At 47.7% G+C, this 14,659-nt stretch overlaps 1 protein-coding gene across 1 annotated transcript in view; it reads right to left on the reverse strand.

The window, feature by feature from the left end:
* The window catches only part of ARHGEF17 (Rho guanine nucleotide exchange factor 17), a 243,572-nt gene that overhangs the window by 66,720 nt on the left and 162,193 nt on the right, over positions 1–14,659 (reverse strand). The window contains exon 2 of the mRNA XM_053308302.1: positions 5,767–5,844. Within this exon, the coding sequence (XP_053164277.1) occupies positions 5,767–5,844 (78 nt within the window). The remainder of the gene's footprint in view (positions 1–5,766; positions 5,845–14,659) is intronic.

Raw genomic sequence — 14,659 nt, forward strand, 5'->3', positions numbered from 1 at the left:
CACAAGACCAGCTCTCTTCCCTTTAATTGGAGATGTCAAGGATTGAGCCTGGGACTACTAGAAGCAGAATGTGCTCTAACACTGTGCCATGGTCTTTCGCCAGACTGCCACATTCCACCGTTCTGCCAGCCAGATTGGCATCTGGTACTGGGCATACAATTCAGCCTCCTGAACGTCCTTGCCTTTATGGCTGCAAAGAGCTGCTTGAGAGTGTTCAGACAAAGTCACAAAAGAGGCCGGTGCCACCAAATTCTGGCTATAAGCGTGGATGGGAAATCGATCCATCCAACGCCATTCATTCACCCAAATTTATTTTGCGTTTGTTAACCCAAATAAAACACCCCCAAAGCGTTCATGGCCTTCTTCAGAGCCATGCCTGTGGCCAAGCTGCGTGAGAGGAGACATGCAAACAGACATTACTGCTTCCGAAAGAGTTCGCATGAAGAAGAAATTGTTGATATACCACTTTTCAACAGAGGTAGTTTCGATAGAAAAGGAATAATAATCCCATGAAAGTGATTGCCAGGAAATTTAGGATCAATAAAAGGAAATACTTTCCCACACAACACATAATTAACCTATGGAATTCTCTGCTACGGGATGTGGTGATAGTCACCAGCTTGGATTAGGGGTGTGCACGGAACTGGCTGTTCCGGTCCAGTCCGAGTCTGGTTCAGTTCATGCCAGGCCACGCAGGGGCCAATTGTGCAGGCGTGGTGGCCTCCAAAATGGCCTTTGCGCCAGAGGGGGAAGAGCCCGCCAAACAGGCTGGGTTAGGCAGTAAGGGAGGCCAGCGGGGGAAGGGGAACCTCTGCGGACACCCTCCCAGAGGGGGCAAGTTAAAAAGCAAATAAATAAATAAATAAATAAATAAATAAATAAATAAATAAATAAATAAATTGTGAACCCCCCGAACAGCTGGGGGTGGCAGTGTTTTGGTTCGGGGTCAGACCCAACACGGGGTGGTTCGGTTCGACCTCAAACAGTCAAACTGAACAGGTTTGACATCGAACACGTTCAACGTCGAACCTGTTTGCACATCCCTAGCTTGGATGGCTTTAAAAGACAAATCCATGGAGGACAGGTCTATCAGTGGTGACTGGTCCTGAAGGCTACAGGCTAGCTCCAGCCTCAGAAGCAAGAGGCCTCTGGATCCCAGGTGCAGGGGAGCAACAGCAGGAGAGAGGGCCTGCCCTCAACTCCTGCCTATGGGCTTCCTAGAGGCATCTGGTGGGCCACTGTGTGCAAGAGGATGCTGGACCGGACAGGCCTTGGGCCTGATCCAGCAGGGCTGTTCTTTCCCAATAAGATGGTACCCTCTCCCCAAAGGGCTTGCAGTCTAGAAAGCAACACAAGCAACAGCCACTGGAGGGGTGCTGTGCTGCAGCCGAATAGAGCCAGTTGTTCTTCTCCTGCTAAAAATCAAGAGGATCACCAGTTTGACAGGTGCCTCTTTGCCCTGTTTGCAGGGTTCAAATAAGTGGTCTTGATTCAAGTAACATCAGAAGGCACAGGGGGCTCAGAAGGACTTTAAAGGGATCAGAGGGTGAGATTTTTGTTCTTGAGTAGCTCTCTGTCCTGCCCATGAAAGCCTCAACGCTGAGTAAATTATGCGTGCAGAGATGATTCTTCAGTCTGGTGAAATTGTCCTAAAGTCTCCCTTTTGTGGAAAGAGTTAATTGCAATAATTAAAAATATGATTGCCTAGGGAATTTCTGTTGAATCTACTCATCATTCTCTTGGGGCACATTAGAAGTGATATAAAAAAAGAAGCTAGGGAATTAGTAGCTAATCTCATAATTACTGCAATAATCATAATAGGTTCAAAACGGATGAATGTATTTAATTCAATGTACAGAGGCTAAGTTTGTACACATTTGTTTAAAAGAAAGTGAGCCCTGTTCTTTTGGAATCTGATATGGCCAAAACATTTCTTTACACATGTTAGATTATTATGTCTAAGAACATCTTGCATTTTTGTGTGCTGATCTATGCAAGATGATTTACTGCGTGTGTGTGTTTGAGCTGAGAATGTTTAATAAATAAAAATAAGAATTATGCAAAAAAGGTTCTAAAAAAACAGAAAGAAGAGTACTATTCAGTACTATTCAGAACAGATCATGTGTGTGTATGTGTATGTATACGTGTATGTCTGTGCATAACATCAGGGTTATTCATAAGATTCTCAAAAGGAAGGCAGGAGTCAAGCAGACCAGGTCTGGAGGCTTGTGAGAACCCATGCAACTCATTCCAAGTGAGCCCACTCAAATCTGGATAGCCCAAATTTTGTACCTTGGGCTTTACCAAGGTAGGACAAAAATAGCAGCTGTCCTACCTCTGTAGTCCAGTTGTGTGGGTGCATTCACCATTCCTACCAGTACCTGGGAGCTAGCGGCCATGTTTGTAATAGAGTGCTGTGGCTAGAGAGGCTGCCATCTCTGAATGTGCTCCTCTGCAAAGCATACTCTATCGTCCTTTCCTAGCAATGGCTTCAGTAGGGCTGGGCCCATCTCTGGCCCCTTTGTGGCCAGTCAGAGAAGGGCTTATGCTCTAATGGGAATTTCCAGTCTCCAGCCAGCACAATGCATACTTGGAAAGTTATTTGGATCCTCAGAGGACCCAGCTCCTGGATCAAAAAATGGAGACCGTTGCTGTGTTACTTGTGTGTGTGCTTGGTTTGCAGAGCCAATCAGAGGTTCTGCTTGTCTGTGAAAAACAGGGTAGGAACTCCCCCTGCCCTCACCCAATGTTTGTCTGAAAGGCCTTATCATTTGGAATATTTATTTATATACTTCTTCTTCAACTCCCCCACCCCAAAAGGTTATCCAAGCGGTTAACATGGCAAAAGGAATGAAAAGATGTCTCCCTGTCCCCAGAGGGCTCACCATCTAAAAAGAAACACAAAGGAGACTCCAGCAACAGCCACTGGGCTGAAAAGGGGCACTGCCCTCCCACCAATTTAGAAGGTGCCTTCTGGCCCAGGGGTGAAGATGGATGATCCTCACCATCCAAAACTCGGGCAGAAAAACAGCAGAGCTAGTCAACATCCAGCCTCAAAGTCACGATGCCTCTGAGTACCAGTTGCAGGGAAGTAACAGCAGGAGAGAAGGCATGCATTCAACTCCTGCCTGTAGGCTTCCAGAAGCATCTGGTGGGCCACTGTGTGAAACAGGATGCTGGACTAGATGGGCCTCCTTGGGCCTGATCCAGCAGGGCTGTTCTTATGCTCTTAACATCTAATTCAAAATGCTTTTTAAAAAATGGAGGGGGCACAGAAGGGTCTGAGTTCTCTGCGGAGGCAGGAGTTCCTACCCTGTTTCCTACAGATGAGCAGAACCTCTTCCTGGCTTTGCCAACCCAGCACACTCCCTAGTAACGCAGCAGCAGACTCCATTTTTGAATTCAAGAGCTGGGTCCTCCAGAGACATAAAGAGCTATTCCAGCATGCATTTTGCTGGCTGGAGACTGGAAATCCCCATTAGTGCATCAGCCATATTCTTTGGCCACAAAGGGGTCATTGGCAGGCCCAACCCTATTGAAGCCATTGCTAGGAAAGGACCATAGAGCGTGCTTTGCAGAGCGGCACATTCACAGATGGCAGCCTCTGCACTCTCTTGCAAACATGGCCACTAGTTTGACACAGGGGACATTGTTTCAGGAAGCTGTCAGCCCTGAAGAAGCGACAACAAATCGCAGTTAAAACGGAACCATTTGAGTTGGCTCTTAAAAGAACAGGCAGTAATAACACTTACAGACAGCAGCTACGTAAGGAACAGGGACTTGAGTACTTGGAGAGAGGCAAAATTAAGATTACGTTGATCTTCCTGGGCAGAAACTCCATATGGACATGGCAACCAAAATGCTTGCTAATGGAATCAGACTGAAAGTCAATCAGAATAAGATCGTAGGCCTTTGGGGACGTGGGAGTGGAAAGGTTCAGAAGGCAAGGGAAATTAACCAGCAATTTGTCCAGTTTTATTCTCAGTAGGCTGTCAGTTCGAATCCCCACTGGTATGTTTCCCAGACTATGGGAAACACCTATATCGGGCAGCAGCAATATAGGAAGATGCTGAAAGGCATCATCTCATACTGCGCGGGAGGAGGCAATGGACACGGCTCTATGCTGTGTCCTGTCAATTTCGAGCCGCGTTCTCCTCCATTTGCATTCCAGTCATGTACCTTGCTGCTTCAGACCCCACAACTCCTCTGTATACCAACGGGCCACTTTTAAAGCAGGTAGGAAGGGGCGCTTAGGAGCTATCATGTCTACTGCCGTGGTGAGTTCTCTATTCCAGGTTCCCACCACGGCATCGACAGAATCACTGGCAGCACCAACATTAAAACCCTCCAAGGCTTTTTGGAATCCTACTGGGTCCAGCAGCCGTCTCGGGCGGACCATCTTAATAGGTCCCCCACCCCTGCAGGGCTGGGTTGTGGCTGTGAAACCAACCTTAACCTGGTAGTGGTCCATCCATGACAATGGGGAAACCACAGGATCCCGGACCCATGGAACACCCCCTTGATCCGAACAAAAGACCAAATCAAGTGAGTGGCCGGCAACATGAGTTGGTCCTGAAACTAGTCAGGATAGGCCCATAATTGTCATGGCTGCTATGAACTCCTGAGCTACACCAGACAAGTCAGCCTCACAATGGATATTGAAGTCCCCCAGCACTAAGAGTCTGGGTGACTCCAACACCAACTCTGCAACCAGCTCCGTCAGCTCAGTAAGGGAGTCAATTGAGTGGACGGTACACCAACAGAATCCCCAATCTATCCCTAGTTCCCAGCCTCAGAAATACACACTCAATATAAGTCAACTGTCTCACAGGGGCCCTGGCAAGGGAGATGGTATTCTTATGGACCACAGCCACTCCACACACACACCCCGCCCACTTCCCCCAGCCTGCTCCACAACACAGTGACCCACAGTCAGCTCCGTCGTCCAGTCCCTTCACCTGCAACGGCCAGATGCTCTTCCAATGCCAATTCTTCTATTCTCCGCCACAACAGTAATAGCTGCCCCAGAGCTGCTGGACACCCCCCCCCCCGCATCAGCCTGCCTAAGAGAGCCCAAACACATGACATCAAAAGGCCTGGCACAACCCAATAAAAGGAAAACAAAATAAAACAAACATCAACAAAAATAAATAAAACAAACATCAACAAAAACCCCAACCCCACCTTAATATAACCTCCCCCCAGACCCCAGTCCCACACCAAAGGCCCAGCACCTAACCGCCTTGGGATTGCTTTAATGAAAGGCGGTATATAAATTTAACAATCAATCAATCAAGGCCCGGCACAGTTCAACGGTGGAGCCGGTGTGCCTCTGCCTGTGGCGTGCCTTCTTCCTATTTATGCTCTCAAAATCTCTCCTCTCACTTCAATTATTGTAAACAACAAAAAGGTAATGCCAACTTCCATAACAGTTTAACAAAACACATATATAGATCTTTATGCACATAAAGTGCAATTATTAAACATGTTATCTTGAACATATGTACAACACTATACTTCCTACCTGTATCCTGCATTTGAGAGGATCTCTTTATTTATTCATTCATTAGATTATTTTAAAAATGAACACACACAGTCATTCACACAAAAACATGTACATGCCTAAACACGCATATGATTGAACTATACACGAGGTCATATCTAATACAGATTTTGGCTGGGGAGTCTAACTTTGCAGGATGTTGAATGAAGGCAACAGCTTTAACCATGTACCCCCTTCCCTTTGCCCTCAGAAAGACTCGTTACCTGCATCAGAGTCCTCAGTGACTCCACATACGACTGTTCGGTATCCAGAAGAGTCATGATGACATGTTTCCGCATATCCTGCAAGAAGCAGAGACAGAGAGACCTCTGAGAAATGGTGCCATTATGTGCAGGAAAACATTGAGTGAATCAGTTCGCGTGGAATGTAAAAACACAGGCAGAATCAGACAAGAATTGCCAATACTGGATGGTCAGTGCTGTGGGTTGACAATGACCTTTTTATCCACAGATCACCGCCCCCCACCCACCCCAGGGATGCAAAATGTTTGGAGAGACTTGTGAACTACAGGCTAAAGTTCTGTGATCATAAGAACAGAAGAACAGCCCTGCTGGGTCAGGCCCAAGGAGGCCCATCTAGTCCAGCATCCTGTTTCACACAGTGACCCACCAGATGTCGCTAGAAGCCTACAGGCAAGAACTGAGGGCATGCCCTCTCCCTCCTGCTGTTACTCCCCTGCCACTGGTACCCAGAGGCACCCTGCCCCCAAGGCTGGAGATGGCCTATAGCCCTCTGACTAGTAGCCGTCAATAGACCTCTCCTCCATGAAGTGATCCAAGCCCCTCTTAAAGCCATCCAGGTTGTTGGCTGTCACCACATCTTGTGGCAGAGAATTCTACAAGTTGATTATGCGTTGTGTGAAAAAGTACCTCCGTTTCCTGGTCCTAAATTTCCCGGCAATCAATTTCATGGAATGACCCCCGGTTCTAGTGTTATGTGAGAGGGAGAATAATTTCTCTCTGTCCACTTTCTCCACACCATGCATGATTTCATAGACCTCTATCATGTCTCCCTACAGTCATCTGTTTTTCTAAACTAAAAAGCCCCAGGTGTTGCAGCCTTGCCTCATAAGAAAGGTGCTCCAGGCCCCTGATCATCTTGGTTGCCCTCTTCTGCACCTTTCCCAGTTCTACAGGCCTGAGCTAGACTCATTTCAGCAGACCCAGGTCTGGAAACCTGGTGCTAGAAGGTGGCCAGCCAGGAACAGAGGAGCGCAGGAAGCTGCCGTATACGCTGCCGTATATATAGCACAGGAAGTCCACCTCGCTCAGTCTTGTCTACAATGATGGGCAGTGCCTTCTCCAAGGCTTTGGCAAAGACTATCTGTCTTCCAGGCTGACCTGCGCATTTTTCACACAGCAGGCTTCACCGCGGGTTTACTGTGAGGGTTCAAAGTTGCCCCCAAGAAACCGACCCCAAATAAGGGTTTTTAAAACCCTGGATATAACCCGGGCTACACTCTGAGGCTATTCTGACGATCACTAGAAACCAGGCTCAGGGGGCCCAGCCCGGTTTCTAGTGACCATTAGGACCACTGGGCTCGCCCATGAGCCCAGTGGTTCCGTGGCGGCTGGCCCGCCTAGGAACCCCTCCCCTTAAACAAGGTTAACGGAGCGCTTGCTCTGTTAAACCGCGTTTTTGCGGTCATGAGATGCCATGGCGTAGCTTCAAACCACAATGACTCTCGAGGAGACCCCCACCAGGAGGCTCCAACAAGCCTCCCAGCCTTGGGGGTCTCTCCAGGATGCCTCGCACACTCATGCAGGGCATACTGGGACTTCCTGGGGCCGAGTGGCCCCTGGTCCCTGCCGGCTCTGTGACAGAGCCGGCAATCGTGTGTGCGGCTGATCTGGCCGCCAAGGGACAGCTCCCTGCCTGTGTATGGGGTGAGCAGGCTAAGCCTGTTCTCCCCACCCAAACCCTAATGGTGCTTCATGCTAATCGTGTGAAGCGGCACTCTAATGCTCAATGACACACCTGAATTGCCCACAGGGATTTTTGGGGTAAATCTGGCCGATATGTGAATGCACACCCTCCATTCTGGAGGAGATGCGACCTAAAAGCCCTGTGGGAAAAATGCCCTGGTGATGCCAGGCCTTCTTCTGCATGCCAAGCAGGTGCTCCACCACTGAGCTACCGCCCCATCCCCTAAGGGCATGTGTTTGATTGGTAGTGGGGAAGCTGTGAGCAGAGGGGCGTAGTGGTGGTGAACCCTCCTCCTGTTGGCGGCTACCACCCTGCAACTCCCTTCCCACCTCAGCCACTTGGCAGCTGTTTGCAGGGTGATCTGCATGCTTAAATTCATATCTATTGATATGTGTCAAGTATAGAGTTGCCATGTCCCCCAAAATTCTGGGTTTCACCCGGCTTTTAAGCATCTCACCCAGCTTGCTTAGCCCACCCAGATTCTCCCAGATTTCGGATTTCATTTAAAAAAAGCTAAGATCTAGCCTTTGTAGAAGCAGTTATGGAGCAAAAGGTGCAGTCACTATTCTCAGGGGCGTAGCCACCGCTGGGCAACCAGGTTCAAAGAACCCAGGCCGCCGCCCCTCAAGGGAATTAGCCCCATTCAGGAGTTAGATGGCCAGTGCTGCATTTGGGAGCCAGACCACACTAACCCCCACGTCTGACATCAGACATAGGGGGTGGGGCGAGCAGGGCCACCGTGGCGGCTGGACACGGGCAGCCGCTAGCCTGGCTCCGCTACTGACTATTCTGCTGAGAAATTATTTTACAATTTACATAATATGTAAATTAGGCACCCGGATTTGGATAACTAGAATATGGAAAACCCAGTCGAGTAACAAACAAATCCCATTGGGGGAAAGGTCCAGGGGCAACAGCTAAGCACCCAGCACTTCTTTCTTATTTATTTATTCATATTTTTATACCGCCCAAAACTTATGTCTCTGGGCAGTTTACAACAAATAAAAACAACATTAAAACATTAGTTAAAAAGAAAACAAGAAATTTAAAACATAACAATTAATTTTTTAAAAAAATGCTCTAAAACAACATTAAAAAAAATCAAAACAGCATCAGTTAAAAGCCTGGATGAACAGATGTGTCTTTAAATACTTTTTAAAAACTGTCAGAGATGGAGAGGCTCTTATTTCACTAGGGAGTGCATTCCAAAGCCTCGGGGCAGCAACGGAGAAGGCCCGTCCCTGAGTAGCCACCAGACGGGCCGGTGGCAAATGCAGACCTCTCCTGATGATCTCAATGGGCAGTGGGGTTGATAACGAAGAAGACGTTCTCTTAAATACCCAGGGCCCAAGCTGTTTAGGGCTTTACAGGTTATGACCAACACCTTGTATTTTGCCCAGAAACATATTGGCAGCCAGTGTAAATCCTTCAATACGGGAGTAATATGGTTGCTCCTGGATGATCCAGAGACCAGCCTGGCTGCCGCATTCTGAACCAATTGTAGCTTCCGGACTACATACAAGGGCAGCCCCACATAGAGCGCATTACAGTAATCCAGTCTGGAGGTTACCAGCAGATGTACCTCTGTTTTGAGGTCATTCACCTCAAGAAATGGACGCAGCTGGCGTATCAGCCAAAGCTGATAGAATGCACTTCTGGCCACCGCCTCAACCTGGGAGACCAGGGAGAGGCTTGGATCCAGAAGCACCCCTAGACTGCATACCTGTTCCTTCCGGGGAAGTGTGACCCCATCCAGAACAGGCAGATCAAAATCGTCTCCAGAGTTTTGACCCAACACAATGAGTACCTCCGTCTTATCTGGATTCAGTCTCAGTTTCCTCTGTCCATTGCCAATTGGAGATCATCCATCAGGCCAACCAAGGCAGTCTCCACCCCATAGCCAGCCCAAAAGCCAATTTGAAATGGGTCAAGATAATCAGTTTCCTCCAAGACTGTCTGGAGCTGAGAGGCCACCACCCTCTCAATTACCTTGCCCAGCCATGGAAGGTTGGAGACAGGCCTGTAGTTACTCAGCTCTGAGGGATCCAAGGTGGGCTTCTTCAGAAGCGGTCTAATAATTGCCTCCTTAAGACTAGGAGGCATCCTACCTTCCCTCAGAGACACCCACACTTCCCAACACTTCTCTGCTACAAATTGCCCTCCCCACTTTTTAATTCGATGACTGCTAGTCACCTTGAGTGACCCATAATTAGGCTGGAAAGGTGGGGCATAATTTTTAAAAATACACCAATAAAACCTCTCGTTGTGCCCTCCCTACCAATATGAAAAAGAGCCAGGAGAGAAAACCACCAAAGTGCACCAGAGATGCACAGGGAGGGGAACTGGTCTTGAGGCAGCATGAACCATCCCCTTTGCTAAGCATGGTCTGCCCTGGACTGCATCTGAGTGGGAGATTATGAGGTGGGTCTCATGATCAAGGAGACCCGCATCAGGAGGGTTAGCGGGGAGAGTGGGCTTTGCCCGCTCTCCCTGCATATGAGCAGCCTGCTCCGGGCGGCTGAACCGGCCACCCACGCAACTGCCGGCTCCGTTTCGGAGCCGGTGGGGGCTGGGGTGTTCGGGGGCTGTGTGGCCCCCAGAAGCTCCAGCATGCCCTGCACAAGCACGCAGGGCATGCTGGAGAGACCCCCCCCGAGCCGGGAGGCTGCTTTTTAGCCTCCCCGTCGGGGGTCTCCTTGAGAGTTGCCGCACCGCGGAGCCGCACGGCGGCAACTCACAATCAGAAAGCCCAGGTTAGAGGACTGCTCGCTCCACTAACCTGGGCTTAGGGGAGGGTTGCTGAAGTGGGTGACCCGCTTCCATGAGACCGGGCTTGGCTGTGAGCCCAGTGGTTCTCACGGCCTGCCAAAATCGGGCTAGGCTCCTTCAGCCCGATTTTGGCAGACCGTGAGAATAGCCTCTATATGTGTGAGCACTGTAAGATATTCTCCTAAGGGGATGGGGCCACTCTGGGAAGAGCATTGGCTTGCAGAAGGCTCCAAGTTCCTTCCCTGGCATCTCCAGATAGGGTTGAGAGAGACTCCTGCCTACAACCTTGGAGAACCTGCTGCCAGTCTGTGTAGACAACACTGAGCTAGATGGACCCATGACTCAGTATATGGCAGCTCCCTATGTTTCTAAATCTTTTTTATTTAACCCAATGCATTTCAAGGAAATTGGGCTCAAATGGTGGGTATTCTTGGAAGAGAAGCAGGATGCTGTTTTCCTATTACAATGATTTTCAATTTGTATGTGTCCCTGTATAAAGCTGTGTTGTTTTACTGCTTCAAGTTAATCTGTACGAAACAGTCACATTTGAAAGATAGTAGTTGGTAAAAATGTCTGATTATTGACTTGTTAATAAGGATGGTATGCAACTCTGTTTTTAAGTGTCTCTGGAGAAGAGTCAGCGGCTCAGAATGCACCGGATGCTATAAAATACATTTCCAGTGTATCTTTGAGGTTTCCTCTCCCATCATTTCTGCATGGGAGCCCTCCCTCCTTTCCTTCCTCACTAGTAAAATGGCCACCATTATGCATACTTCAAGGAGCCTTGGGGCAGGCTGTGTGTGTCTCCTTTGCAGGGGGACACCGTGCATTTCTTTGCGGGGTCCCTTGAAATTGAGAGAACTTCAAAATGCTTCTTTGGGCTGGATCATCTTGAAAATTCTTGTTAGGGAAACAGTGCAGAACATGGTAATCTTAGCCTGCTTCAATAGCTACTAGTTGTGATGGTTGTGGGCTATCTCCAGGTTCAGAGGTAGGATGCCTCTGAAGACCAGGTGCAGGGGAGCAACAGCAGGAGAGAGGGCACTCCATTTCTTGCCTGTGGGCTTTTGAGAGGCATCTGGTGGGCCACTGTGTGAAACAGAATGCTGGACTAGAAAGGCCTTGGACCTGAACTTGCAAGGGTCTTCTGTCCTTGTGGCATAATTTCCTCCCATCTCATCCTAATCTAGCTTACTCCATTGTTTCAGAGTATGAATTCCTGTTCCCACCATGAGTCCAAACTGCTACTTAGGTCCTGGACAATCCAGTTCCCTATGGGACAAATGGAGAAGACCTTTACAGAGTTTCTGTGAGGACGAATGCAAGGAATTCACCTGTGGTCAAGAGACTTGTCCCAGGCCCCCAGAAAATGGTGGCAATGCCATCCTATTTTGCGTCATCCTCAGACAAATAAACTTTGAGCGAGTTGCTTTGCAGAACCGTCTTCGCATTGTGCCGCATGTTGCTTCCTAGTTTTTGGGTTTTTTTTACTCAGCCACAGTGTTTTCCTTCCTCCTCCCTTTGTGCTTTTGTTTATTTTCCAAAACACCCTATATGGTAACCAAAGACGATCCTTTGCAAAATCACAAACACGTGCTGCAATCCGTTACGGGACGGAGGAGGACCGTGAAATCAAGACGCCGCCAGATGGACTCTAAGAATAAACCTTCGCGAAACCAGATCAGCTCTCGGGCTGGGTCTTGAAGCCCAGCCTTGCTGCTTCCCATGTCCTGTTCCCGCCTCCTCACTTCCTAAACGGGATCAAACTTAAAGCCTTTTCACACATTTCGCAGGTGGCAGGGCGGCCACTGCTGGGTGGTTCCCCTCAACATTGCCAGCCTAATGCAGAAAGGGAACCTGAGAGCCGTTTCACATGGTACCTGAAATGAGGGGGCAGGCCAAAGCAGAAATCTGGACCGTAGCCCAGGGGGGAAAGGAGTGATATTTCTGAATGCTCCTCTACATTGAAAAATACATCCCTCTGTGAAATTCAGTGCTTCCCAGCCTTGAGTCCCCATATGGCCAAAGGCCACTGTGGCTGGGGATGATGGGATTTGTAGTCCGACAACATTTGGGGACCCAAGGTTGGAAACCCCTGACGTACTAAACTTCCCCTTAGGGAAAGTGCTATGCTGAATCCCACGCCCCGCTTCCAATACGCTAGTTTATTGTAAAGTGTGCTGTTGGATCAGTGTTGACTCCTGGTGACCACAGAGCCCTGTGGTTTTCTTTTTGGTTGAATAGAGGAGGGGTTGACCATTGCCTCCTCCAACACAGTATAAGATTATGCCTTTCAGCATCTTCCTATATCGCTGCTCCCTGATATAGGTGTTTCCCATAGTCTGGGAAACATACCAGCGGGGATTCGAACCGGCAACCTCATGCTTGCTAAGCAAGTCATTTCTTTGCTGTGCCATTAGGTGGCTCACAGTTTATTGTAGGAAAAGTTAAAAAAAAATGTGGGAGAACTTTTTTTTTAAGTGGCTCCCCTCTACTAGCACCTGAAATGGTACGGCCTTTTCTTCTTTTAAGAGGAAAGAGGACTGCCATGTTCATCCAGGCTTTTGGCCAATCAGCTGTCCTTTGCTCTTTTTGAACTTTTAGATGTATTTTTTTCTGTTTTTATGATCTTATTGCATTGTTTTATCTTGTGCTCAATCACCCTGGGGTCTTAGGATGAAAGGGTGGTATATAAATGCAGCCTAGGATTCTATCTCCTCATTCTGTGCAACACAAAGATTGGTTCTTGACATTTTAAAATATATATATTTAAAATTTTATGACTTTAAAAGAACACCCACATATGTTGACAACCTTGCAAAACATCACGAAAATCACCTAAATTCTTACATATACTATAAAGAAAAACAAGGTGCTAAATGGCTCAAAATAATAAAAAAGAAAGGAAAATATTTACCTATAGATCTTTCCATGTTGTTAACCAAGCATTAGAAATTCAACCTTTAGAAACGCAATTGCTGCACTATTCCTGTGACCATATCCACAAAAATCTTATCACAGCTTTTCATCATACTGATAAGAGTGTTGGACTCAAGGTTTCCTAACTGAACTTGTTCCAAATCTTCTGGATTTCTTTCAGTCTCTTTCAAATATGGGCATGGCTTTGAAAGTGCACATTTCCCCCCACCAACATGACCCACTGTATCTTCCTGTGCCACTCCATGATACAGGCAGTTCCCAATGTAAGACACTCTGAGTTAAGGTGGATGGCACTTAAGCTATTTTGTAAACTGCTACCTAAGAGCCCCTGGTGGCGCAGTGGTAAAAAACTGCCGCCCTGTAACCAGAAGGTTACAAGTTCGATCCTGACCAGGGGCTCAAGGTTGACTCAGCCTTCCATCCTTCCGAGGTCGGTAAAATGAGTACCCAGAATGTTGGGGGCAATATGCTAAATCATTGTAAACCGCTTAGAGAGCTCAGGCTATAAGGCGGTATATAAATGTAAGTGCTATTGCTATTGCTATTATTTCAGCTTTACAACACTCACCACTGTCTGGGGTAGAGAGCATGAACCCTTTGCTAAGCATGGCCTGCCTTGGTTTGCATTTGGATGGCAGCCATAGCTCAATTGAAGAGCACCTGCCTGCTTGCATGCAGAAGGTTCCAAGTTCCCTCTCGGGCACCTCCAAGATAGGGCTCTTGCCTGAAACCCTGGAGAAGCTGTTGCCAGTCTGTGTAGACAATATTGACCTAGACGGACCAACGGTCTGGCTCAGAAGAAGGAAGCTTCCTATCCCTACATTCCTAAACCCCCATTTATCACATGGTTTAATTAATTAATTAAACATAATTTTATAGGCCCAACACTTAACGTATTTGGGCGGTTTACAACAGAACAAAATAAACGACAACAAAAAATTAAAACATCAGTTAAAATAAATGACAGTAGGAAATTAAAACATTAGAACAGGGGTGGGGAACCTTGGCCCTCCAGCTGTTTTTGAACTACAACTCCCATCATTCCCAGCCACGGCTGGGGATGATGGGAGTTGTAGTTCAAAAACAGCTGGAGGGTCAAGGTTCCCCACCCCTGCATTAGAACAATTAAATTGTTTTAAAACAATGTTCTAAAACAATATTAAAACTATTAACACAGTATTTAATTAAAAGCCTGGGTGAAGAGATGCGTCTTTAAAGATTTTTTTTAAATGGTCAGAGATGGGGAAGCTCTTATTTCAATAGGGAGCACATTCCAAAACTTCGGGGCAGCAGTGGAGAAGGCCCGTCCTGGAGCAGCTGCCAGACGAGTTGGCGGCAACTGCAGATGAACCTCTCCAGATGATCTCAACGGGCGGTGGGGCTCGTGATGAAGAAGACGTTCTCTTAAATACCCAGGGCCTAAGCTGTTTAGGGCTTTATAGGTAATAACTAGCACTTTGT

Source organism: Hemicordylus capensis, chromosome 3, assembly GCF_027244095.1.
Source record: "Hemicordylus capensis ecotype Gifberg chromosome 3, rHemCap1.1.pri, whole genome shotgun sequence".
NCBI classification, from domain to species: Eukaryota; Metazoa; Chordata; class Lepidosauria; order Squamata; family Cordylidae; genus Hemicordylus; species Hemicordylus capensis.